Source organism: Oncorhynchus tshawytscha, linkage group LG09 (assembly GCF_018296145.1).
Source record: "Oncorhynchus tshawytscha isolate Ot180627B linkage group LG09, Otsh_v2.0, whole genome shotgun sequence".
NCBI classification, from domain to species: Eukaryota; Metazoa; Chordata; class Actinopteri; order Salmoniformes; family Salmonidae; genus Oncorhynchus; species Oncorhynchus tshawytscha.
The window spans coordinates 8544635-8572134 of NC_056437.1; the positions used below are offsets into that span (position 1 = coordinate 8544635).

At 46.2% G+C, this 27500-nt stretch overlaps 1 protein-coding gene across 10 annotated transcripts in view; it reads left to right on the forward strand.

Moving 5' to 3' along the window:
• Nucleotides 1–27500, forward strand: part of mapk10 (mitogen-activated protein kinase 10) — a 128710-nt gene that overhangs the window by 66245 nt on the left and 34965 nt on the right. For 8 of the 10 annotated variants that reach the window (XM_024430838.2, XM_042326450.1, XM_042326451.1 and 5 more), the window contains 5 exons: nucleotides 9820–9949; nucleotides 11190–11248; nucleotides 13438–13576; nucleotides 14280–14445; nucleotides 18353–18424. In XM_024430838.2, coding sequence (XP_024286606.2) covers nucleotides 9820–9949; nucleotides 11190–11248; nucleotides 13438–13576; nucleotides 14280–14445; nucleotides 18353–18424 — 566 coding nt within the window. Of the gene's footprint in view, nucleotides 1–9819; nucleotides 9950–11189; nucleotides 11249–13437; nucleotides 13577–14279; nucleotides 14446–18352; nucleotides 18425–25848; nucleotides 25921–27500 lie in introns of all 10 variants that reach the window. The other 2 variants (XM_024430832.2, XM_024430831.2) reach the window with 1 other exon arrangement.

Sequence of the window (27500 nt, forward strand, 5' to 3'; positions counted from 1 at the left end):
ACAGAGAGAGAGATAGAGAGAGAGAGAGAGAGGGGGTAGAGAGAGAGAGGGATAGAGAGAGAGGGGGTAGATATAGAGAGAGAGAGAATGGGGGTATAGGGATAGAGAGGGGGCTTTAGGGAGGAGAGAGGGAGGGAGAAGGAGAGAGAGAGGAGTATAGAGAAAGAGAGAGAGGGGGGGTTATAGGGAGTGGGAGAAAGAAAGAGAGAGAGTGGAGTTATAGGGAGAGGGAGAGAGACAGAGAGAGGGGTTTATAGAAAGAGAGAGGGCGAGTGGGGGTATCAGGAGAGGGAGAGATAGAGAGAGAGAGAAATGTACAGTGATACTTTCTTTAAAAGTTACAACTTATGCCGTGACCGTTAGTGGTAGATGGTGTCATTCTGTCATTGCACAACACTATCACAAAGGGGGAGTTAGAACGCTGATCTATCGGTAGTCTAAACTATGGCAATTATTTCAGAAGAGAGTCTCTCTTCTCTGGCACTAGAGTCCTGCATCAGGCAACAATAAAAAAATGTCAGTGGTCCTGGAGTTAAAACCTCTTGCGACGAGCAATCCCGTATCCGGGAGCGTAATCATAGCCTCAAACGAATTAGCATAACGCAGCGGACATAAATACCCCTAGAAACTTTTCCTATTCATGAAAATCGCAAATGAAATGAAATAAATATATTCAAACACAAGCTTAGCCTTTTGTTAACAACACTGTCATCTCAGATTTTCAAAATATGCGTTACAGCCAACGCTAGACAAGCATTTGTGTAAGTTTATCATGGCATAATGCTATGCTAGGCTCTGCTGGCAGCAGGCAACATTTTCACAAAAATAAGAAAAGCAACCAAATTAAATCATTTACCTTTGAAGAACTTCAGATGCTTTCACTCAGGAGACTCCCAGTTAGATGGCAAATGTTCCTTTTTTCCAAAAATATTATTTTTGTAGGCGAAATAGCTCCCGTTTGTTCATCATGCTTGGCTGAGAAATCGACCGGAAAATGCTACCATTACAACACCGAACTTTTTTCAAAATGAACTCCATAATATCGACAGAAACACGACAAACGTTGTTTAGGATGCATCCTCAAGGTGTTTTTAGCATATATATTCGATAATATATCCGTCGAGGCAATTGGTTTCTCATAAGAAGCGATTGGAAAAATGGCTACCTCAGTATTTTACGCAAGATTTTCTGCGGGAGACACCATGTGACCACTTGCTAAATATGCTCCCTTACGGCTATTCTTCAATGGAAATACGTAAAAAGATGCCACAATGCTGTAGACACCTTGGGGAATACGTGGAAAACGTAAGCTCATTCACAGCCATATAAGGAGTCATTGGCATGAGGCGGTTTCAAAAAATGCAGCACTTCCTGGTTGGATTTTTATCTGGGTTTCGCTTGTAACATCCATTCTGTGGCACTCACAGACAATATCTTTGCAGTTTTGGAAACGTCAGAGTGTCTTCTCTCCAAAGCTGTCAATTATATGCATAGTCGAGCATCTTTTCGTGACAAAATATCTTGTTTAAAACGGGAACGTTTTTCATCCAAAAATTGTAATAGTGCCCCCTAATGCACAACTAAGAGAACTTAGGTAAATACAAAGGGGGAATTTCACTTGACATTTTCGAAAAATAGGCACGGTGGGCTTTTGGTTTCTCTCCCACTAAAAACAGAAATAAATAATTGTAAATAACAAACTGTCTTTATTTACAAATGAGTAAGAATGTTTCACCCCATGTTCAAGAATGGCCTTTTTCCCTTTATTCAGAATACAACCGCTCATTTTCGGGTTATTTGAAACAAAATTATCTCCAGAATATCGTTTTTTTTAAACAAGCCATAGAAAGTTGGTTGCAATTTCAGTTTAATCAACCAGAAAAGACAGAAGTAAGGAACTTATCTGTTGGCCCTGCGTTAAAGACAAAAATTGGTTAAAGAAAATTGTGATAAAAAAATATATACAGTGGGGCAAAAAAGTATTTAGTCAGCCACCAATTGTGCAAGTTCTCCCACTTAAAAAGATGAGAGAGGCCTGTAATTTTCATCATAGGTACACTTCAACTATGACAGACAAAATGAGGAGAAAAAATCCAGAAAATCACATTGTAGGATTTTTAATGAATTTATTTGCAAATTATGGTGGAAAATAAATTTTCTGTTTATTATATCCTACTGCAGGCCTAAAACCTATGGGTTTAACCTTCTGAATTAATGATTATATTGAAGATAGAAGCCACCTCTTCATGAGTTGCAAGAGCCGATCTGTTATCCAACGATGATTATTATTATTACTATTACTGAATTACAGAGCATGGGGACTGGTCTTGATAAATCAATCAGACTTTTATTTACAGTGCTCTCGAACGGTCCCGTTGTACAGCGCCATATTTTCCTAACTGAAACCCTTAATTAAATTGCTTTAGCCGTGATTGTAAAATGAATCAGCCGATGCATTGCTCCAGAGCCAGGTGGTATTGGCGGAGAGTCACGTCATTGGCGGAGAGTCAGGCGAAGAATGAGGCGTTGAAGAGGGGGCGAGGAACAAGATGCAGTCACAATCCATGCCAGGCTCAGCCTGTGAGCTCTGGAACTCCACCTTCTGTTTGTGGACTCTGAAAACAACATGTCCTTGATAAAGATATGGCACATGGTTTATGAATTCACATCCAATTTTCCGTTCCTCCTGAAACTGCTAATATTAAAAACAGTCTAATGCATTCTCTCCGTCGCCCACACGCACTTTAAACATTTGGATAATAAAGCGTTTAAAGGCTGACATTGGTTGATTTTAATACTTCTGACAGCCAAAATTCTAACTCCACCCATAACTTTTTGACTTTTAAACATTCACAGAAGGCATGGATTATTATAACCTACTGCAGGCCTAAAACCTATGGGTGCAAACAACATTTCCATGATGGGCTCTTAGCCTGACAATAGACTCTTCCACCTTTACAAAAGGATAGTCTAGTAGCTCGGGCTAGGTGTGAAAAAAAAATCCCTGCAACTTGCAATGTATTAAGTACTCTAAAGTTTTACATTTTGAACTACAAACATCATTAAACCGCAAAATGTCGGATAAAGCATATACTGTACAGTATTTCTTCATCAACATCTTTATGCTTTCATTAATAAAAGAATGACAAAAATACTCTTCAAAATGCAGATGTTTATTTCAACTATCAGCAGGACAATAGACTCTGTTTTGACCAAGTTAATCTGCTCATGTTGTGTGTGTTAGATTATTTGTGGCATTTTGAGCATATTGAAGATAGAAGCCACCTCTTAATGAGTTCTGAGAGCCGATCTGTTATCCAACGAATATTTTGCTTGTAGGCTTGGCAGAGTTACGGATTAATTTTTCAGAATAAAGTAGGCTAACACCCAAAGTCATTCAATTGTTTTAATAGGATTTGAAGCAATAGTTACCCGCGTGTGGTCAACTATTTCAGCACCATTTCGCGCTGCTCTGAGACAAGCATGGGAACTGTTCTTGGTTTTTATTTTCACTGAATCTCCGTTTGGATATCGGTTAGCATACAGTTATGGTGTGGAAATGTTAAGATTATTTTGCTCTTCACCGGTCACGTTGTACAGTGCCATATTTTCCTAACGGAATCTTTGAGGGTTTTGTTTTTCTTGGATAGAAACACCGTAATATTAATCAAACTAATTAAGCTAAATTTCTTAAAATCAATCCCATAAACTAAGTTATTACAAAAAAAAGGTTTTAAATTCTCTCGTACAGCCAATATTAAAAACAGTCGAATGCTTCTCAAAAATGCCCTCTGGTGGTCTAACTAGCACTAACTAGCATTAATGTCAACAATGGCTGACACTTAAATAACGTGCCATAGAATTCTGCGGCAACCCGCAAGGTGTGCTGCAGTACGACGCAACTTTTAAAGGAAGAGCCACTGTAAGGACAGACACAGACAGAGTGGAAAATAGACAGGGAAGATAGCAGTGCAGGCTTCTTGCCCCTCGACAGATGCTTTTAAAACCAGAGCTCTGATTTGATATCCGATCATCTCTGTCCACAAATAGATGATTTGATATCCGATCATCTCTGTCCACACATAGATGATCCGTCACTCTCTCTAACTCCTCTTTGCTTGTCATCGCATAGACAACAGCTGTCTGTGAATGATGACTAGGACGTAATGGATGAAATAACACTCATAGGATTAAATACAGAACACAATGTATTATTGTATATCTATGAGAATAGCCTGTCTTTGTATGACGTATCAGCGATATCACCTGACTGTTGACACCAGATGAGAGTTCACACTGTGACTGTGAATCTGAATCATTCATCAGCATAACAATCACAGGATCTGAGGAGGGGAAAAAGCTGTCTCCACCACTACCCTGGTCCTTCCACCACTACCCTGGTCCTTCCACCACTACCCTGGTCCTTCCACCACTACCCTGGTCCTTCCACCGCTACCCTGGTCCTTCCACCGCTACCCTGGTCCTTCCACCGCTACCCTGGTTCTTCCACCGCTACCCTGGTCCTTCCACCACTACCCTGGTCCTTCCACCACTACCCTGGTCCTTCCACCACTACCCTGGTTCTTCCACCGCTACCCTGGTCCTTCCACCACTACCCTGGTTCTTCCACCACTACCCTGGTCCTTCCACCACTACCCTGGTCCTTCCACCACTACCCTGGTCCTTCCACCACTACCCTGGTACTTCCACTACTACCCTGGTCCTTCCACCACTACCCTGGTCCTTCCACCGCTACCCTGGTACTTCCACCGCTACCCTGGTCCTTCCACCACTACCCTGGTCCTTCCACCGCTACCCTGGTCCTTCCACCACTACCCTGGTCCTTCCACCACTACCCTGGTCCTTCCACCGCTACCCTGGTACTTCCACCACTACCCTGGTCCTTCCACCACTACCCTGGTCCTTCCACCGCTACCCTGGTTCTTCCACCACTACCCTGGTCCTTCCACCGCTACCCTGGTCCTTCCACCGCTACCCTGGTTCTTCCACCGCTACCCTGGTTCTTCCACCGCTACCCTGGTCCTTCCACCGCTACCCTGGTCCTTCCACCGCTACCCTGGTCCTTCCATCGCTACCCTGGTCCTTCCACCGCTACCCTGGTACTTCCACCGCTACCCTGGTCCTTCCACCACTACCCTGGTCCTTCCACCACTACCCTGGGACTTCCACCGCTACCCTGGTCCTTCCACCGCTACCCTGGTCCTTCCACCACTACCCTGGTCCTTCCACCGCTACCCTGGGCTACCCTGGTCCTTCCACCACTACCCTGGTCCTTCCACCACTACCCTGGTCCTTCCATCGCTACCCTGGTCCTTCCACCGCTACCCTGGTCCTTCCACCACTACCCTGGTCCTTCCACCACTACCCTGGTCCTTCCACCACTACCCTGGGACTTCCACCGCTACCCTGGTCCTTCCACCGCTACCCTGGTCCTTCCACCACTACCCTGGTCCTTCCACCACTACCCTGGGACTTCCACCGCTACCCTGGTCCTTCCACCGCTACCCTGGTCCTTCCACCACTACCCTGGTCCTTCCACCACTACGAAACCTTGGAGGGTGCTTTAGAAAGGCCAATAGGTTTCCAATAGGTCTGAAGGAAATGAAAGACACACACACACACACACAGACAGACACACACTCCCCATCACATAGGATATCTAGGAATAATGATTTGTCAGCCCAGTAGTGTGTGTTAAATGATCTCAGCCATGCTTTGTGCTTTCTCAATATTCCAGCTGGCTGTGAAAGTCAATATGCCACCTGGCTGTGAAAGTCAATATGCCACCTGGCTGTGATGGTCAATATGCCACCTGGCTGTGAAAGTCAATATGCCACCTGGCTGTGAAAGTCAATATGCCACCTGGCTGTGAAAGTCAATATGCCACCTGGCTGTGAAAGTCAATATGCCACCTGGCTGTGAAAGTCAATATGCCACCTGGCTGTGAAAGTCAATATGCCACCTGGCTGTGAAAGTCAATATGCCACCTGGCTGTGAAAGTCAATATGCCACCTGGCTGTGAGAGTCAATATGCCACCTGGCTGTGAAAGTCAATATGCCACCTGGCTGTGAAAGTCAACAGATGTCCGTAATAGAAATGTATACCTAGCTAACATAAGCTTTTTATAATGGGCCAATTGTTTACTGCTGAATAGCCTGAACAGCATGGCCATATCCCCACTGAATAACCTGTCTCAGAACAGCATGGCTGTATCCCCACTGAATAACCTGTCTCAGAACAGCATGGCTGTATCCCCACTGAATAACCTGTCTCAGAACAGCATGGCTGTATCCCCACTGAATAACCTGTCTCAGAACAGCATGGCTGTATCCCCACTGAATAGCCTGTCTCAGAACAGCATGGCTGTATCCCCACTGAATAGCCTGTCTCAGAACAGCATGGCCATATCCCCACTGAATAACCTGTCTCAGAACAGCATGCCTGTATCCCCACTGAATAACCTGTCTGAATAACCTGTCTCAGAACAGCATGGCCATATCCCCACTGAATAACCTGTCTCAGAACAGCATGCCTGTATCCCCACTGAATAATCAGAACAGCCTGTATCCCCACTGAATAACCTGTCTCAGAACAGCATGGCTGATCCAGAACAGCATGGCTGTATCCCCACTGAATAACCTGTCTCAGAACAGCATGGCTGTATCCCCACTGAATAACCTGTCTCAGAACAGCATGGCTGTATCCCCACTGAATAACCTGTCTCAGAACAGCATGGCTGATGGCTCCCCACTGAATAGCCTGTCTCAGAACAGCATGGCTGTATCCCCACTGAATAGCCTGTCTCAGAACAGCATGGCCATATCCCCACTGAATAACCTGTCTCAGAACAGCATGCCTGTATCCCCACTGAATAACCTGTCTCAGAACAGCATGGCTGTATCCCCACTGAATAACCTGTCTCAGAACAGCATGGCTGTATCCCCACTGAATAACCTGTCTCAGAACAGCATGGCTGTATCCCCACTGAATAGCCTGTCTCAGAACAGCATGGCTGTATCCCCACTGAATAGCCTGTCTCAGAACAGCATGGCCATATCCCCACTGAATAGCCTGTCTCAGAACAGCATGGCTGTATCCTCAACTGAATAACCTGTCTCAGAACAGCATGGTTATATCCCCACTGGCACCCTATACCTTATGCATGTACAGTGCACTACTTTATAAGGCTCTGGTCAAATGTAGTGCATTATACACTGTGTACAAAATATTAAGGACATCTTCCTAATATTGGGTTGCAACCCCCTCCCCCCTTTTCCCTCAGAACAGCCTCAATTCGTCGGGGCATGGACTCTATAAGGTGTTGAAAACATTCCACAGGGATGCTGGCCCATGTTGACTCCAATGCTTCCTACAGTTGGTGTGAAGTTGGCTGGATGTTCTTTGGGTGATGGGCCATTCTTGATACACGCGGGAAACCGTTGAGCGTGAAAAACCCAGCCGCGTTGCACTCCTTGACTCAAACCGGTGCGCCTGGCACCTACTTCCCCATTCAAAGGCATCTTTTGTCTTGCCCATTCACCCTCTGAATGGCACACATACACAATTCATGTCTCAATTGTCTCAAGGCTTAAAAATCCTTCTTTAACCTGTCTCCTCCCCTTCATCTACACTGATTTGAAGTGGATTTAACAAGTGACATCAATAAGGGATCATAGCTTTAACCTGGATTCACCTAGTCAGTCTATGTCATGGAAAGAGCAGGTGTTGTTAATGTTTTGTGCACTCGCGTATAGGGAATAGGATGCCATTTGGGATACAGTGAGTTGCAGCTGAATGTATGATTGTAAAATCACCGACTCCATTTTCCCTCAAGTTGGAGAAAAGACCAATTTCTACATCCTCCATTTTTACCTTTATTTAACTAGGCAAGTCAGTTAAGAACAAATTCTTATTTACAATGACGGCCTAGGAACAGTGGGTTAACTGCCTGTTCAGGGGCAGAATGACAGATTTGTACCTTGTCAGCTCGGGGATTTGAACTTGCAACCTTTCGGTTACTAGTCCAACTCTCTAACCACTAGGCTACCCTTCCTCTGCTCTGGATTAGGTTTTAACAGCGGGAACTGGGTTACTGAGATTTCAGAGATTTGTCACCCAAACCCCATTCTCGTTTTCTCGTTTCCCTGGACAATGGCGAGAAACCGGTAAATTATAATAAATGATTTCTATGAACAGCGTGACGTGAAATTAAACTGTTAAATGATGTTCAATGTCTAAATCTGGTTTCTCCAAGGCTTCCTCTGCTCTGCTACCTGCATGATCAATCATCAACCGCTTAGTGTGTGTGTGTGTGTGTATTTTGTGTGTGTGTGTGTGTGTGTGTGTGTGTGTGCGTGTGTGTATGTTGTGTGTGTGTGTATATGTGTGTATGTGTGTGTGTGTGTGTGTGTGTATATGTTGATGTGTGTGTGTGTGTGTGTGTGTGTGTGTGTGTGTGTGTGTGTGTGTGTGTGTGTGTGTGTGTGTGTGTGTGTGTGTGTGTGTGTGTGTAAGACTGTGTGTGTGTGTGTGTATGTGTGTGTGTGTGTTGGTGTGGCCTGCCTTAGGCCATAAATTCAAAGAGCTGTGTGTGACGGATTCTCCTACCATTTCATTTCAATGCCATTTCAAAAAGAAGACAATAACCTTCCTAATAATCCCTCTACATACTGTATCATAACTGGTGAGAGGATATGCTGAGCAATAGAAGGGTAAATTAGCCCACATGCCAAAAAAATAAAAATAAAATGCCCGTGTGACATATCAACTCTCTGACTTCATTCATACATTAGACCAGTCGTCACAATGCTAGCAGACTAGACTACCATATTTACTTAACACACAGTTGCTAATAGAGCACATCCCTCAGGCTACTTGCATGGCTTCTATAAATGTAATTGTTGACTATATGTGCAGGCTACACATGACCTCTCAACACAGTTATGGTAGACAATGTCCAATCTCAATCTCACATCCAAATCTCCACTAACATGTGGCACTGGCAGAGGCTCAAATCGGACCAGTAGCTCACCATGCGCCCACTTTTAACATCCTGAAACAATGTTGCTAATCTCTATTTCTTTGAGCGCTTTTGTGAACACAGTGTATCAGTCATTTTGTGATTAGCAGCAGTGATTAGCAGCAGTGATTAGCAGCAGTTTATATTTGAGCCAGGATCTGTAGAGACACAGCAAGCACTGCAATGCAGTGCCTTAGACACCTGTTTTCTTACTGTAGATGACCTGTTTTCTCACTATAGATGGCCTGTTTTCTTACTGTAGATTACCTGTTTTCTCACTGTAGATGACCTGTTTTCTCACTATAGATGACCTGTTTTCTCACTATAGATTACCTGTTTTCTTACTGTAAATAACCTGTTTTCTTACTGTAGATTACCTGTTTTCTTACTGTAAATAACCTGTTTTCTTACTGTAGATTACCTGTTTTCTCACTGTAGATGACCTGTTTTCTCACTATAGATGACCTGTTTTCTCACTATAGATTACCTGTTTTCTTACTGTAAATAACCTGTTTTCTTACTGTAGATCACCTGTTTTCTCACTATAGATGACCTGTTTTCTCACTATAGATTACCTGTTTTCTTACTGTAAATAACCTGTTTTCTTACTGTAGATTACCTGTTTTCTTACTGTAAATAACCTGTTTTCTTACTGTAGATCACCTGTTTTCTCACATACAAATAGAACAGCTACTGTAGAACAAACAAATCCCCTTGGAGCATGGCAATTCACAACGACATAGTTGTGATCCTGTGTTTTCCGCTGTGCTCTCTGCAGTGCCGGGTCCGATTCGGTCCTCGACAGGAACGTGGCCATCAAGAAGCTCAGCAGACCCTTTCAGAACCAGACCCATGCCAAGAGGGCATACAGGGAACTGGTGCTCATGAAATGTGTCAATCACAAAAACGTGAGTTACAATGTTATGTCTCGTTTAGAAGCAAGTAAGAAGATGTGTGTGTATGTGTGTGTGTGTGTGTGTGTGTGTGTGCATGCTTGATTGTGTCTGTGTGTGTGTGTGTGGTCGTGTTATTAAACTCAAATCAAAGTTTATTTGTCACGTGCGCCGAATACAACAGAATTTCAACCTTACAGTGAAATGCTTACTTACAGGCTCTAACCAATAGTGTAAAAGGTATTAGGGGAACAATAGGTTAGTAAAGAAATGAAACAACAGTAAAAAGACAGGCTATATACAGTAGAGAGGCTATATTCAGTAGTGAGGCTATAACAGTAGCGAGGCTATATACAGTAGAGAGGCTATATACAGTAGTGAGGCTATAACAGTAGCGAGGCCATAAAAGTAGCGAGGCTATATACAGACACCGGTTAGTCAAGCTGATTGAGGTAGTATGTACATGTAGATATGGTTAAAGTGACAATGCATATATGGTAAACAGAGAGTAGTAGCGTAAAAGAGAGGGTGGTGGGTGGAGGGACACAATGCAGATAGCCCGGTTAGCCAATGTGCGGGGGCACTGATTGGTCGGGCCAATTGAGGTAGTATATACATGAATGTATAGTTAAAGTGACTATACATATATGATAAACAGAGAGTAGCAGCAGTGTAAAAGAGGGGTTGGGTGGGGGGACACAATGCAAATAGTCCGGGTAGCCATTTGATTACCTGGTTCAGGAGTCTTATGGCTTGGAGGTAAAAACTGTTGAGAAGCCTTTTTGTCCTAGACTTGGCACTCCGGTACTGCTTGCCATGCGGTAGTAGAGAGAACAGTCTATGACTGGGGTGGCTGGGGTCTTTGACAATTTTTTAGGGCCTTTCTCTGACACCGCCTGGTGTAGAGGTCCTGAATGGCAAGCAGCTTAGCCCCAGTGATGTACTGGGCCGTACGCACTACCCTTTTTAGTGCCTTGCGGTCGGAGGCCGAGCAATTTTCCGTACCAGGAAGTGATGCAACCAGTCAGGATTTTGGCCTTTGTTTTTATTTTGCCTTTGTCCATAGGAATTCCCTTTTTACTTGAACCTCCCAGTGACTGCAGTATGGTGCTGCATCATTAGGAAGCTATATATAAAAACAAATATGGCTGAAGACATAAGAATTTGAAATGTAAATAGCTGTTAATGTTGTAGCTTACTGTACCTAGACTGGAACGTTAACCTGAGACTCTCTCTGTTTGTCCCTCTCTTTCAGATCATCAGTTTATTAAATGTTTTCACACCACAGAAATCATTAGAAGACTTCCAGGATGTGTAAGTGCCAATAAACTTTCAGAGGAAAAATGAACAATTGTGAGATCACTCAGAGAGAATGCAGGGAAAACCTATATTTTCATTTAATCTGACTTTTAATGTGACGTATTACTCTGATTTAACAACAGACAAGCACAAGTGTTACGTACCTTCAAGACTTATTCATTTGGAGAAAAGAAGCAGTGAGACTGAAGTCTGTGAAGGTGGTAGTGAAGTGTAATGTGAAGCCTTCGGGTTCTGTCTCTCTTTGTACTGACCGATGAATGAATTTGTAGACTGCTGATACTGCAGTAAATAGATTGCACCATGCTCGTCTGAAGCAGTTTATCTTCACTATATCCCCGTCTATTAGTCTGGTAGGTAATTCAAATCTGAAAAATTTGCAAATAGATTTTATGAATCTGAAATGTATGAATACATGTAGAATTCTAGGTAATTACATGAAATTGATTGCAAAGTAAAAACAAAATCATTTGTTTATATATATATATAAGTAAATGATTTTGTTATACTACCTCATATATATATATATATTTATATATACTGTAAAGTGGGCAAATACACTTTCCAGTTCCATCAATTGAGTGTGTCAGTGGAACACTGTTGCTTCTGTCCCTCTCCTTACCCCGAGCTGGGCTTGAACCAGGGGCACCCTCTGAACACATCAGCAACTGCCTCCCAAGAAGCATCGTTACCGATCGCGTCACAAAAGCTTGAAGATCAAAGGAAGGGAAACAACTACTTCAAGGTCTCCGAGCGAGTGACGACACGGTTTGAAACGCTACAAGCGCGCAACGCTAACCCGCTAGCCATTTCACACGGGTCACACCAGGACATTGAGATGTGATGGAAAAAAATATGGTAACGAACACGATGACTTCCATGAATCAATGGAGTGGCTGCGGTTCTGGATATTCCGGAAACCGGATTTTTCGTGTCTAAATATACAGGTTGTTTTTGCTGTCAGATTGTTTTAATGTAGCTGCTGCCCCCTCCTTGTTCAGCAATGAACGCCATTGTCTGGTGTAGCCTACGAACTTCATGTTGTACACATAAGAACTGATCAACATGTTCGTACGAACTCCCAATGCAAAACTCAATGAGAAGTTACGCACAAGTATCTAGGCAGCATATCAAACACAAGCAAGACACAGACACGCAACGTAGCCTAATTAGCGATTAAAGTTGTTTTTTAATTATCATTGCAAACATTGGCTAAGCAGGAGGCAGACAGTCAAAGTAGTAGTGTTATTTTTCAGCAACTCTTGGCTACGATATGGCAGCAACTTTAAAGATTATCCTACATCATCACAAATAAAAGATGATTGTTTTTGCTCCAATGCAACGTGTAAGGGCCTGCATTCTGCTTGTGCCACTGCAATATCCATTACAACAGACAGAGAAGGTTCTAGCCTTCATAATAGCCTTGAATGTTTTTATTTTAGCTGTTCAGAAATATGAGGCTGAGACACAGGCTACATCACCATGGTTCAGAAGGGTCTCCTGAGTGAGTGGCACAGCGGTCTAAGGCACCGCATTGCAGTGCTAGAGGCATCAGGACAGATCCTGGTTCGTTCCCAGACTGTCACAACTGGCTGTGATCGGGACCACCCATAGTGGTGGGGCACAATTGGCCCAGTGTCATCTGAGTTAGGGGAGGGTTTGGCCGGGGGGAGGTAGAAGAATTTGTTCTTAACTGACTTGTCTAGTTATATAAAGGGTCAATTAAATAAGAGGCTGAGTAAAGACACGCTTGTGCAGAAAAGTGATCCAGATGCTTATCTTTGAGAAAAAGGTTTCCAGAAGGGAACTCTGTATTCGCAGCCCCGGCCTCCATACAAAGACCATGTAGAATCCCATTGATGCTCTGGCACTGCACAGTGGTGTCCATTGTGTTGAGAAGAGATGAGATGGAGGAGTAGAAGAGAAAGGAGTGAGAGGCAGAATGATAGATTAAACTAGAGCCTCTTGGGTTTAAAGGTCGTGTAGGCCTCAGACCTCTTCTTCATTCTGGATATTATTTCACTACTTTCCCGCCATATTCAAATGCCAACTCAGGGTGTTTACTACTAGTTGTGAAAACATGTCTATCTGTTTTGGAGCACTAACTTTTAGATCTGTCTGGCCCGAAGTAGATCCATCACCACGGTACCCCACGTCTCTTCTTACTAACAGTGTCACTCTGTCAGGTACCTGTGCATGGAGCTGATGGATGCCAACCTGTGCCAGGTGATCCAGATGGAGCTGGACCATGAGAGAATGTCTTACCTGCTCTACCAGATGCTGTGTGGAATCAAACACCTGCACTCCGCGGGCATCATTCACAGGGTGAGATGGCCTCTCTCTCTCTGTGTGTGTGTGTGTGTGTGTGTGTGTGTGTGTGTGGAATCAAACACTTGCACTCCGCTGGCATCATTCCGCTGGCATCATCGTTCGAATCCCCGAGCTGACAAGGTACAAATCTGTCGTTCTGCCCCTGAACAGGCAGTTAACCCACTGTTCCTAGGCCGTCATTGAAAATAAGAATTTGTTCTTAACTGACTTGCCTAGTAAAATAAAGGTTAAAAAAAATTACAATTAAAAATTCACAGGGCGAGATGGCCTCTCTGTGTGTGTGGCTGGCTTCCGGGTTAAGCGAGCAGTGTGTCAAGAAGCAGTGTGTCTTGGCTGGGTTGTGTTTCTGAGGACGCATGGCTCTCAACCTTCGCCTCTCCCGAGTCCGTAGGGGAGTTGCAGCGATGGGACAAGACTGTAACTACCAATTGGATGTCACAATATCAAATTGTGGAGAAAAATGAATGTAATTCATTTTCTATGTCCTTTTTCACATATGAAACAGGACTTTAATCATGCTGAACATTACACTGCTTATAACCCAGTGGGCAAAGCTGATGGAAATGACATCATTGCAACTGCTTCTGCCTGCTGGGATATTCCATCTGTGGACATTTAAACATACTATAGTAGCTAGCACCACCTGTTAAAGTTTTACCTCAGTAACCCTCATCTCTTGTTGTTGCTTTCCCCAAAGGACCTGAAACCTAGCAATATAGTGGTGAAATCTGATTGTACTCTGAAGATCCTGGACTTTGGCTTGGCTAGGACTGCAGGCACCAGCTTCATGATGACCCCGTACGTGGTGACGCGGTACTACAGAGCCCCAGAGGTCATCCTGGGCATGGGGTACAAAGAGAACGGTAAGAAAGGTTCTAGAGGAGGTTCTGGTGTTCTGACACTGTAACATGCTACTGCTGGGACGTGTTCTAATACTTTAAGATGTGTTCTAATACTTTAAGATGTGTTCTAATACTTTAAGATGTGTTCTAATACTTTTAGATGTGTTCTAATACTTTAAGATGTGTTCTAATACTTTAAGATGTGTTCTAATACTTTAAGATGTGTTCTAATACTTTAAGATGTGTTCTAATACTTTTAGATGTGTTCTAATACTTTAACTAACCCACGGACTCCTCAGGTGTGGTAGTGTAACCTCTTCTTTATGACCTTAAGTCAGAATACGTCTACAGTCAGTGGTCTGTAGACAGCAGGGGCCTCTGACAGCCTCTCCACATCATGGAGTAAATACATGCTTAAATAAACCACAAGCAGTGGTGAGTGGGTAACCTTGGCTCTACGCTCATGAATACACTACTAGACGGAGGCCTGTAGGGTGAGAGGCCGGGAGGTGAGCCCATGGATTTCCTGCCATCAGCCAAGCCCCAGGAGACTGGCTTCTTCTCTCTCTCTCTTCATTAATGGAATAGTAATTTGTCTGCGTGCTACGTCTCTGACTAATTATAGTCTGAATAACCAACCGCCTCTTTCAAATCACTCTCTGTTTCCCACGCTCTCTGTCAACAACATCTCTTTCTCAATTCCTCTTTCCTTGATTTCTCACATATTTGATGTATCCTATCCTTGCCACCTTCTCAAAACGCATTGGAGGAGAACTTGAGGGTTCCAAGGGGAGGGACCTAGGGGAGGGTTCCGAGGGGAGGGACCTAGCGTAGGGTTCTGAGGGGGCGACCCAAGGGAGGGTTCCGAGGGGAAGGACCTAGGGGAGGGTTCGAGGGGAGGGACCTAGGGGAGGGACCTAGGGGAGGGTTCCGTGGGGAGGGACCTAGGGAGGGTTCTGAGGGGGCGACCTAAGGGAGGGTTCAGAGGGAAGGGACATAGGGGATGGTCCGAGGGGAGGGACCTAGGGGAGGGTTCTGAGGGGGCGACCTAAGGGAGGGTTCCGAGGGAAGGGACATAGGGGATGGTCCGAGGGAGGGACCTAGGGGAGGGTTCCGAGGGGAGGGACCTAGGGGAGGGTTCCGTGGGGAGGGACCTAGTGGAGGGTTCTAAGCGGGTGACCTAAGGGAGGGTTCCGAGGGAAGGGACCTAAGGGAGGGTTCCGAGGGGAGGGACATAGGGGATGGTACAAGGGGAGGGACATAGGGGATGGTCCGAGGGGAGGGACCTAGGGGAGGGACCTAGGGGAGGGACCTAGGGGAGGGTTCCGTGGGGAGGGACCTAGGGGAGGGTTCTGAGGGGGCGACCTAAGGGAGGGTTCCGAGGGAAGGGACATAGGGGATGGTTTGAGGGGAGGGACCTAGGGGAGAGTTCTGAGGGGGCGACCTAAGGGAGGGTTTTGAGGGAAGGGACATAGGGGATGGTTCGAGGGGAGGGAGGGGAGGGACCGAGGGGAGGGAGGGTTCCGTGGGGAGGGACCTAGGGGAGGGTTCTGAGGGGGTGACCTAAGGGAGGGTTCGAGGGAAGGGACATAGGGGAGGGACCTAGGGGAGGGACCTAGGGGGGGAGGGTTCCGAGGGGAGGGACCTAGGGGAGGGGGTTCCGTGGGGAGGGACCTAGTGGAGGGTTCTGAGCGGGTGACCTAAGGGAGGGTTCCGAGGGATGGGACCTAAGGGAGGGACCGAGGGGAGGGACATAGGGGATGGTACGTGGGGAGGGACCTAGGGGATGGTCCGAGGGGAGGGACCTAGGGGAGGGTTCCGAGGGAAGGGAGGGACCTAGGGGAGGGATCTAGGGGAGGGTTCTGAGGGGGCGACCTAAGGGAGGGTTTTGAGGAAGGGACATAGGGGATGGTTTGAGGGGAGGGACCTAGGGGAGGGTTCTGGGGGGGACCTAAGTGGAGGGGGTTTGAGGGAAGGGACATAGGGGATGGTTCGAGGGGAGGGACCTAGGGGAGGGTTCCATAGGGGGGGGGAGGGACCTAGGGGAGGGTTCCGTGGGGAGGGACCTAGAGGAGGATTCTAAGCGGGTGACCTAAGGGAGGGTTCCGAGGGAAGGGACCTAAGGGAGGGTTCCGAGGGGAGGGACATAGGGGATGGTACAAGGGGAGGGACCTAGGGGAGGGTTCCGTGGGGAGGGACCTAGGGAGGGTTCTGAGGGGGGACCTAAGGGAGGGTTCCGAGGGGAAGGGACATAGGGGATGGTCCGAGGGGAGGGACCTAGGGGAGGGTTCTGAGGGGGACCTAAGGGACGAGGGAAGGGGGAGGGTTTTGAGGGAAGGGACATAGGGGATGGTTCAAGGGGAGGGGGGAGGGACCTAGGGGAGGGTTCCGTGGGGAGGGACCTAGGGGAGGGTTCTGAGGGGGCGACCTAAGGGAGGGTTCCGAGGGAAAGGACATAGGGGATGGTTTGAGGGGAGGGACCTAGGGGAGGGTTCTGAGGGGGCGACCTAAGGGAGGGTTTTGAGGGAAGGGACATAGGGGATGGTTCGAGGGGAGGGACCTAGGGGAGGGTTCCGAGGGGAGGGACCTAGGGGAGGGTTCCGTGGGGAGGGACCTAGAGGAGGGTTCTAAGCGGGTGACCTAAGGGAGGGTTCCGAGGGAAGGGACCTAAGGGAGGGTTCCGAGGGGAGGGACATAGGGGATGGTACAAGGGGAGGGACCTAGGGGAGGGACCTAGGGGAGGGTTCCGTGGGGAGGGACCTAGGGGAGGGTTCTGAGGGGGCGACCTAAGGGAGGGTTCCGAGGGAAGGGACATAGGGGATGGTCCGAGGGGAGGGACCTAGGGGAGGGTTCTGAGGGGGCGACCTAAGGGAGGGTTTTGAGGGAAGGGACATAGCGGATGGTTCGAGGGGAGGGACCTAGGGGAGGGTTCCGTGGGGAGGGACCTAGTGGAGGGTTCTAAGCGGGTGACCTAAGGGAGGGTTCCGAGGGATGGGACCTAAGGGAGGGTTCCGAGGGGAGGGACATAGGGGATGGTACAAGGGGAGGGACATAGGGGATGGTCCGAGGGGAGGGACCTAGGGGAGGGTTCTGAGGGGGCAACCCTAAGGGAGGGTTCCGAGGGAAGGGACCTAGGGGAGGGTTCCGAAGGGAGGGACCTAGGGGAGGGTTCCGTGGGGAGGGACCTAGGGGAGGGTTCAGAGGGGAGGGACCTAGAGGAGGGTTCTGAGGGGAGGGACCTAAGGGAGGGTTCTGAGGGGGCGACCTAAGGGAGGGTTCCGAGGGAAGGGACATAGGGGATGGTCCGAGGGGAGGGACCTAGGGGAGGGTTCCGAGGGGAGGGACCTAGGGGAGGGTTCTGAGGGGGCAACCTAAGGGAGGGTTCCGAGGGAAGGGACCTAGGGGAGGGTTCCGAAGGGAGGGACCTAGGGGAGGGTTCCGTGGGGAGGGACTTAGAGGAGGGTTGTAAGCGGGCGACCTAAGGGAGGGTTCCGAGGGACGGGACCTAAGGGAGGGTTCCGAGGGGAGGGACATAGGGATGGTACAAGGGGAGGGACCTAGAGGAGGGTTCTGAGGGGAGGGACCCAGGGGAGGGTTCTAAGGGGGCGACCTAAGGGAGGGTTCCGAGGGAAGGGACATAGGGGAGGGACCTAGGGGAGGGTTCCGTGGGGAGCGACCTAGGGGAGGGTTCCGAGGGGAGGGACCTAGGGGAGGGTTCCGAGGGGAGCGACCTAGGGGAGGGTTCCGAGGGGAGGGACCTAAGGGAGGGTTCAGAGGGGAGGGACCTTGGATCTTCACGTCTAATACGTTTTGATAAAGAGGCGAGGAGAAAGGATGCTGGGAAAGAGGAACTGAGAAAGAGCCTACGGTTTTCTTTTCTAATGCTAACCTCTGACTTATCTCTCACTCTCTGTCTCTGTACCTGCAGTGGATATATGGTCGGTGGGGTGCATTATGGGAGAAATGGTGCGTCACAAAATTCTGTTCCCTGGCCGGGACTGTATCCTTACTTACTAAGATAATATACATATTTTCAGTTGATCTTGATCAAAGAATAAGGCCAGCATTCAATCCAATCTGCTATTGCGCAGGGCACTATGCTGCTGACAATACATATTTTAAAGGCTATTTTCCCCAACATTCGCAGAGATCGCTTTCGTGGTAAACGCTGCGCAAGCGTAAATTACCCATAATAGTCTGTTACTGTGCTTTAATATGCCATTCTTTGAATCCCGATCTAAGATTTGTGCCTGTAAAATTTGAATGAATAGGTATTTAATAAGTGATTTGTATCAAAATAAAGGAAGTAGAGTACGTACATCAAATCCTACCATTGGCCCAATTCTTTATACATGTATTTTCTGATGATTCTTCTCAGACTCTGAAGGTGAATCGATACCTGTCCTGTCCCCATCTGTTAGGTACTGGGCTGTTCTCTCTGAAGGTGAATCGATACCTGTCCTGTCCTCCTCTGTTAGGTACTGGCCTGTCCTCCTGTTAGATACTGGCCTGTCCTCCTGTTAGGTACTGGCCTGTCCTCCTCTGTTAGGTACTGACCTGTCCTCCTCTGTTAGGTACTGACCTGTCCTCCTCTGTTATGTACTGACCTGTCCTCCTCTGTTAGGTACTGGCCTGTCACCCTGTTAGGTACTGACCTGTCCTCCTCTGTTAGGTACTGATCTTTCCTCCTCTGTTAGGTACTGACCTGTCCTCCTCTGTTATGTACTGACCTGTCCTCCTCTGTTAGGTACTGGCCTGTCCTCCTCTGTTAGGTACTGACCTGTCCTCCTCTGTTAGGTACTGGCCTGTCCTCCTCTGTTAGTTACTGGCCTGTCCTCCTCTGTTAGGTACTGGGCTGTCCTCCTCTGTTAGGTACTGGGCTGTCCTCCTCTGTTAGGTACTGGGCTGTCCTCCTCTGTTAGGTACTGGGCTGTCCTCCCTGTTAGGTACTGGCCTGTCCTCCTCTGTTAGGTACTGGGCTGTCCTCCTCTGTTAGGTACTGGGCTGTCCTCCTGTTAGGTACTGGCCTGTCCTCCTCTGTTAGGTACTGGCCTGTCCTCCTCTGTTAGGTACTGGCTTGTCCTCTCCTCTGTTAGGTACTGGGCTGTCCTCCTCCTCTGTTAGGTACTGGGCTGTCCTCCTCTGTTAGGTACTGGCTTGTCCTCCTCTGTTAGGTACTGCTGGCTGTCCTCCTCTGTTAGGTACTGGGCTGTCCTCCTCTGTTAGGTACTGGCTTGTCCTCCTCTGTTAGGTACTGGGCTACTGGCCTGTCCTCCTCTGTTAGGTACTGGGCTGTCCTCCTCTGTTAGGTACTGGGCTGTCCTCCTCTGTTAGGTACTGGGCTGTCCTCCTGTTAGGTACTGGCCTGTCCTCCTGTTAGGTACTGGCCTGTCCTCCTCTGTTAGGTACTGGCTTGTCCTCCTCTGTTAGGTACTGGCCTGTCCTCCTCTGTTAGGTACTGGGCTGTCCTCCTGTTAGGTACTGGCCTGTCCTCCTGTTAGGTACTGGCCTGTCCTCCTCTGTTAGGTACTGGGCTGTTGTAGGTCTAGTGACTCTAACTAACTTGACATTATTATTATTATTAACATTATAACTCTAATATTTCCATAATTGTATTATTAATTCACCATCTAATACATGAATTAACCTCTCTGAAAAGTGTAATATTAATTCACCATCTAATACATGAATTAACCTCTCTGAAAAGTGTAATATTAATTCACCATCTAATACATGAATTAACCTCTCTGAAAAGTGTAATATTAACAAATTGCTGAATGTACGTTCTTACTAAGGAAGTCATTATCCTTCCTGTATTCTCTTTATTCCGGGACCTCTTTGACAGAATGAGACATTCCTCACTCAGAATATTTATGCTTTTCTTAATTGATATATTTCTGGTGGTGAGTGTGTCTGCCTGGTGCGTGTTGTATACACTGTGGGAATCCACAATATATTCTAAGGCCATTGTGTTATTATCTTAAAGTAGTCAATGCTAATCAAAATGCCAGCAGAGTGAAACATGTATGTTGCTTTTACAGTGGATTTTACCAAGCTAGAACATATGAAAAGTTTCATTCCAAAATGATATATATCCATTATCAGAAATGTTATTCTTTTATTGTTTAAAATCAAATCAAATAAAATCAAATAGATTTATAAAGCCCTTCGTACATCAGCTGATATCTCAAAGTGCTGTACAGAAACCCAGCCTAAAACCGCAAACAGCAAGCAATGCAGGTAGGAAGAAACCTAGAGAGGAAGCACGGTGATTAGAAACCTAGGAAAAACTGGCCCGGGTGGAGAGGAACCAGGAAAGTCCTCTTCTGGCTGGCCAAAACCTGGCCAGGAAGAAACAGGCTGAGAGAGGAACCAGGCTACCAGGGGGGAGTCCTCTTCTTTTTAAAGAACTTATAAAAGAACCAGGGTTGGTCCTCTTCTGGCATGTTTTTTCACTCCCTAATTTTGGCATGGGGTTGTTCAACAATGTATTTGTTTGATGTTTGGTCACTTTCATTTCAGAGAGACAAATAATCATTAATCATTTTTAAATTTTACCAGGTAAGTCAGTTAAGAACAAATTCTTATTTTCAATGACAGCCTAGGAACAGTGGGTTAACTGCCTGCTCAGGGGCAGAATGACAGATTTGTACCTTATCAACTCAGGGATTTGAACTTGCAACCTTCCGGTTACTAGTCCAACGCTCTAACCACTAGGCTACCCTGCTGCCTCTACACTCTAACCACTAGGCTACCCTTGTTTTGTTTTTGAAACTCTACAGTATATCTGTCTCACTCTCAGATAAATAAATAGTACTGCTAGGTTTTACACAGTCAAATGTGACAAAAAAACAACATTTTTAATAAAGAACTGTATAAAATTATGCATTTGTGACATCAATTTAAAAAAAAAATTTTTTTTTAAATGAATCAGTACGATTTGACATTTTAGTCATTTAGCTGATGCTTTTATCCAGAGCAACTTACAGTTAGTTCATTCATCTTAAGATCGGTAGGTGAGACCGCCACATATCACAGTCAAATGTACAGGATAGTCCGAGTTGATATTCACTTAATAATAAGGAATCCCCCTCGAACATTGACCCCCATTGTAAAAGAGCCAACTTCGTTGTCAATTTGTTGTTTTGTTATACAGAAATAACAAAACATGCCGAAAAGCCGCTGTGTTGTTCAATGTAACCAGGTCAAAAATCCCGACCTACGGTTTGCAATTGACCCACATGGGGAAATAGAGCCTGTGAGAAGTGCCCTGTGACTTCAGGCTATTCAACATGGGAGATTGGGACACATGGGGAAATATAGCCTGTGAGAAGTGCCCTGTGACTTCAGGCTATTCAACATGGGAGATTGGGACCCATGGGGAAATATAGCCTGTGAGAAGTGCCCTGTGACTTCAGGCTATTCAACATGGGAGATTGGGACACATGGGGAAATATAGCCTGTGATAAGTGCCCTGTGACTTCAGGCTATTCAACAACATGGGACTTCAGGCTATTCAACATGGGAGATTGGGACACATGGGGAAATAGAGCCTGTGAGAAGTGCCCTGTGACTTCAGGCTATTCAACATGGGAGATTGGGACACATGGGGAAATATAGCCTGTGAGAAGTGCCCTGTGACTTCAGGCTATTCAACATGGGAGATTGCTCCCTAAAGCACTTCTGTGAGCAGGCCTTTCTAATCGACCTGGCCCGGGTATCCTGGAAGGACATTGACCTCATCCCGTCAGTTGAGGATGCCTGGTCATTCTTTAAAAGTAACTTCCTCACCATTTTAGATAAGCATGCTCCGTTCAAAAAATGCAGAACTAAGAACAGATACAGTCCTTGGTTCACCCCAGACCTGACTGCCCTCGACCAGCACAAAAACATCCTGTGGCGGACTGCAATAGCATCGAATAGTCCCCGTGATATGCAACTGTTCAGGGAAGTCCGGAACCAATACACGCAGTCAGTCAGGAAAGCTAAGGCCAGCTTCTTCAGGCAGAAGTTTGCATCCTGTAGCTCCAACTCCAAAAAGTTCTGGGACACTGTGAAGTCCATGGAGAACAAGAGCACCTCCTCCCAGCTGCCCACTGCACTGAGGATAGGTAACACGGTCACCACCGATAAATCCATGATTATCGAAAACTTCAATAAGCATTTCTCAACGGCTGGCCATGCCTTCCGTCTGGCTACTCCAACCTCGGCCAACAGCTCCGCCCCCCCGGCAGCTCCTCGCCCAAGCCTCTCCAGGTTCTCCTTTACCCAAATCCAGATAGCAGATGTTCTGAAAGAGCTGCAAAACCTGGACCCTTACAAATCAGCTGGGCTTGACAATCTGGACCCCCTATTTCTGAAACTATCCGCCGCCATTGTCGCAACCCCTATTACCAGCCTGTTCAACCTTTCTTTCATATCGTCTGAGATCCCCAAGGATTGAAAGCTGCCGCAGTCATCCCCCTCTTCAAAGGGGGAGACACCCTGGACCCAAACTGTTACAGACCTATATCCATCCTGCCCTGCCTATCTAAGGTCTTCGAAAGCCAAGTCAACAAACAGGTCACTGACCATCTCGAATCCCACCGTACCTTCTCCGCTGTGCAATCTGGTTTCCGAGCCGGTCACGGGTGCACCTCAGCCACGCTCAAGGTACTAAATGATATCATAACCGCCATCGATAAAAGACAGTACTGTGCAGCCGTCTTCATCGACCTTGCCAAGGCTTTCGACTCTGTCAATCACCATATTCTTATCGGCAGACTCAGTAGCCTCGGTTTTTCGGATGACTGCCTTGCCTGGTTCACCAATTACTTTGCAGACAGAGTTCAGTGTGTCAAATCGGAGGGCATGCTGTCTGGTCCTCTGGCAGTCTCTATGGGGGTGCCACAGGGTTCAATTCTCGGGCCGACTCTTCTCTCTGTATATATCAATGATGTTGCTCTTGCTGCAGGCGATTCCCTGATCCACCTCTACGCAGACGACACCATTCTATATACTTTCGGCCCGTCATTGGACACTGTGCTATCTAACCTCCAAACAAGCTTCAATGCCATACAACGCTCCTTCCGTGGCCTCCAACTGCTTTTAAACGCTAGTAAAACCAAATGCATGCTTTTCAACCGATCGCTGCCTGCACCCGCATGCCCGACTAGCATCACCACCCTGGATGGTTCCGACCTTGAATATGTGGACATCTATAAGTACCTAGGTGTCTGGCTAGACTGCAAACTCTCCTTCCAGACTCATATCAAACATCTCCAATCGAAAATCAAATCAAGAGTCGGCTTTCTATTCCGCAACAAAGCCTCCTTCACTCACGCCGCCAAGCTTACCCTAGTAAAACTGACTATCCTACCGATCCTCGATTTCGGCGATGTCATCTACAAAATGGCTTCCAACACTCTACTCAGCAAACTGGATGCAGTCTATCACAGTGCCATCCGTTTTGTCACTAAAGCACCTTATACCACCCACCACTGCGACTTGTATGCTCTGGTCGGCTGGCCCTCGCTACATATTCGTCGCCAGACCCACTGGCTCCAGGTCATCTACAAGTCCATGCTAGGTAAAGCTCCGCCTTATCTCAGTTCACTGGTCACGATGGCAACACCCATCCGTAGCACGCGCTCCAGCAGGTGTATCTCACTGATCATCCCTAAAGCCAACACCCCATTTGGCCGCCTTTCGTTCCAGTACTCTGCTGCCTGTGACTGGAACGAATTGCAAAAATCGCTGAAGTTGGAGACTTTTATCTCCCTCACCAACTTCAAACATCAGCTATCTGAGCAGCTAACCGATCGCTGCAGCTGTACATAGTCTATTGGTAAATAGCCCACCCATTTTCACCTACCTCATCCCCATACTGTTTTTATTTATTTACTTTTCTGCTCTTTTGCACACCAATATCTCTACCTGTACATGACCATCTGATCATTTATCACTCCAGTGTTAATCTGCAAAATTGTAATTATTCGCCTACCTCCTCATGCCTTTTGCACACATTGTATATAGACTCCCCCTTTGTTTTCTACTGTGTTATTGACTTGTTAATTGTTTATTCCATGTGTAACTCTGTGTTGTCTGCTCACACTGCTATGCTTTATCTTGGCCAGGTCGCAGTTGCTAGCCTACCTGGTTAAATAAAGGTAAAAAAAAAATTGGGACACATGGGGAAAAATGAGAAGTGCCCTTGTTCTCAACTAGCCTACCTGGTTAAATAAAGGTAAAAAAAAAAAATTGGGACACATGGGGAAATAGAGCCTGTGAGAAGTGCCCTGTGACTTCAGGCTATTCAACATGGGAGATTGGGACACATGGGGAAATAGAGCCTGTGAGAAGTGCCCTGTGACTTCAGGCTATTCAACATGGGAGATTGGGACACATGGGGAGCCATTGTCCAAGCACGTAGATATGTGTGCAGAAAACATTTAATCACAGGTAAGACATTTAACTTGTTTAGTACAGTCTGTTTGTAACTCCACTCACTACTTGTAGCTGTATAGCCAGTTTGTTTGTGTTGTTGGTCTTGGCTAGCTTAATGTTCTGGTTGGTAGCTAGCTAGCACACACTCACATCGAGCAAAAAACTTGAACTTTGTCAAACACAATTTTCTTGTTGTCTGCCTGTTTTAGTCAATTATATAACTACAATAAATAAAAGAACAACAAGTCTAAAGATTCATTTTCAACACTGCCTGCTCCCTAGCGTTCTCACTACTTAGAAACACGTAAATACTTTTCAGAACCGTTGACCGCTACAAAGGTCAAGTTTTTGCTGTGAGCCAATGGGGTAACCTAGGTAACCGCATGTTGTTTTCCCCACAGGCGGGCGGGTCCTCGACGTTCTATCTAAAACCGACTGGGACTATACGAACATTCCATACCAGCTAAACAATGGAAATATAGCACTTTGCCAGAATTTTTTTAACACACATCTATTAATTAAAAATCGGAGAAAAGTAATATTTTACACACACATGATTCTAACCATTAGCATTCATTTCTGATGAAAAAAACACAAATGTGAAAAATAGCTGGATATAGCATTTTGGAACGAAGCTATTCATATCCACTAGAGAGTGGCTTTACCTACAGGGCTTTAGAAAAGCCCTGTTAGAACAGGCATGTGTCATGTTGTATGTCAGGGCGCAGTGTGTGGTGGATGGAGTTAGTATCACAGGAGGTTGGTGGCGCCTTAATTGGGGAGGACGGACTTGTGGTAATGGCTGAAGCAGAATTGGTGGAATGGTATCAAATACATCAAACACGTGGTTTCCATGGTTTCCATGGGTTTGATGCCATTCCATTTGCTCCGTTCCAGCCATTATTATGATCCGTCTTCCCCTCAGCAGCCTCCACTGGTTTGTATGTGTCATGTGTCATACATGCTGAGTGACTGGTATGGGACTGTGTCTGGCTACAGTGGACATGTGGTCTGTGGGCTGCATCTTTGGAGAGGTGATAAGAGGGACAGTGCTGTTCCCAGGCACCGACCGTATCCTTGCCTCACTTCTGGAACAAATCATCAACACTATACTGCACACTGCTAGAAGAAATGGCGTTGTGAAGAACCAAATAGGGTTCAATGGCTAGCGGCATACAGTATAGGCCCTATAGAACCTTTAGATAATAGGGACAGTGCTGTTCTCAGGCACCGACCGTATCCTTGCCTCCTTCTATAGACTATAACTAGTATTAACACAATAGCCTCCTTTTTCCTGATTGTGTCCACATCCTGATTGTGCCTACATTTGTAGACGGGTGTAGATGATCAAAAGACACGTTGGGATCTGATTGTGATCAGATCTTCCTGATCACCTCTGGTGGTAGTCAGGCACGCATTATGTCTGGATTTCTCACAAGTGTAGACGGACCTGGACAGTAAAAGCATATAAATCATCATTATTCTGCCTTTTAAAACCATTGACAGCTGGCGCCATTGACTTTTGACATCAATATGTGTTTTAAAAGAAATCAATAATATTTTAGAAGAATATCTGTCAAATAATTTGCATACGGGGAAGGACAGGGACATTTGGTCACAATGCAGACACAGTGGAGGGATAATAAACACATTTTAATACCACGTGTAGACATATATCTGAAAATCTGGGCACAATCAGAATGTGGTTCAGATCAGGACCAAGGATGCATGTTAGCGCCAGGTTTAAACAGGGCTAATGATACAATGCGCTCCATAGATCTGCTACTAGAGCACCACCGCTAACTAGCTTGCGATTTCACACCTGCCTCGTTCTGGCTTTGTTCCAGTCTTTACAGGCTACAACATATCAGGGCTGTCATTGAGACGAGCAGTTTGAACACCCTTATAAAAGCGGAACATTTTGAAAATAGCGTAAATTCAAGATGAGGGGATACTGATAATATTTAACGGGGATTAAATGCTTTCTTTTAAAACACAAATTAAGATACGTAGCTATATGGAAAGGTTTTAGAATACATTTCAGCAAATTGTTTTAATCAAATTAGACAAGCTAAACATCCGTGTAGAATAATTTTAGGGAATTAATGAAAAGGTCCGCAAGCTTCTCATTTCACAGCATGGTGTAGATGCGATTCCCAAAGTGGGATGTAGACAAAGAGGAAATGAATCCGGCGTTCCAGCAGGATGAGCTCATGTGTTTCTGGATGTCCTGGCTGGCTGGCAGACATCCTCTACCACCCCCTCTGAGAACGTTGGGAGATGGAGAGAACAAAGACTCAACCATCTACGCCATCACCCCCCTTCCTCAGCTTGGCCACCTCCTATTCACCTACATACAAATACACACACACCATCCTTACCCCTCTGTTCCTATCCTAAAATAGTGTTCATCATTCAAAATCAACATTCAATTTTATTTGCCATTTGTAATAAATGTAATGGAAATATTCCCAGAACTCTTATAAAAATAAAATAGAACAGCCATCTTTAACACAAAATCACACCAACCAGCCTCTGGAACGTTCTACAGTACCCCTTCTTCTGCCTTCATATTGATAAAGTATATTTTATAGAACCCAGAGAGAACTTTGGGACGTTCCAATCTGCTAGTTTTAAAACCCACCTTAAGC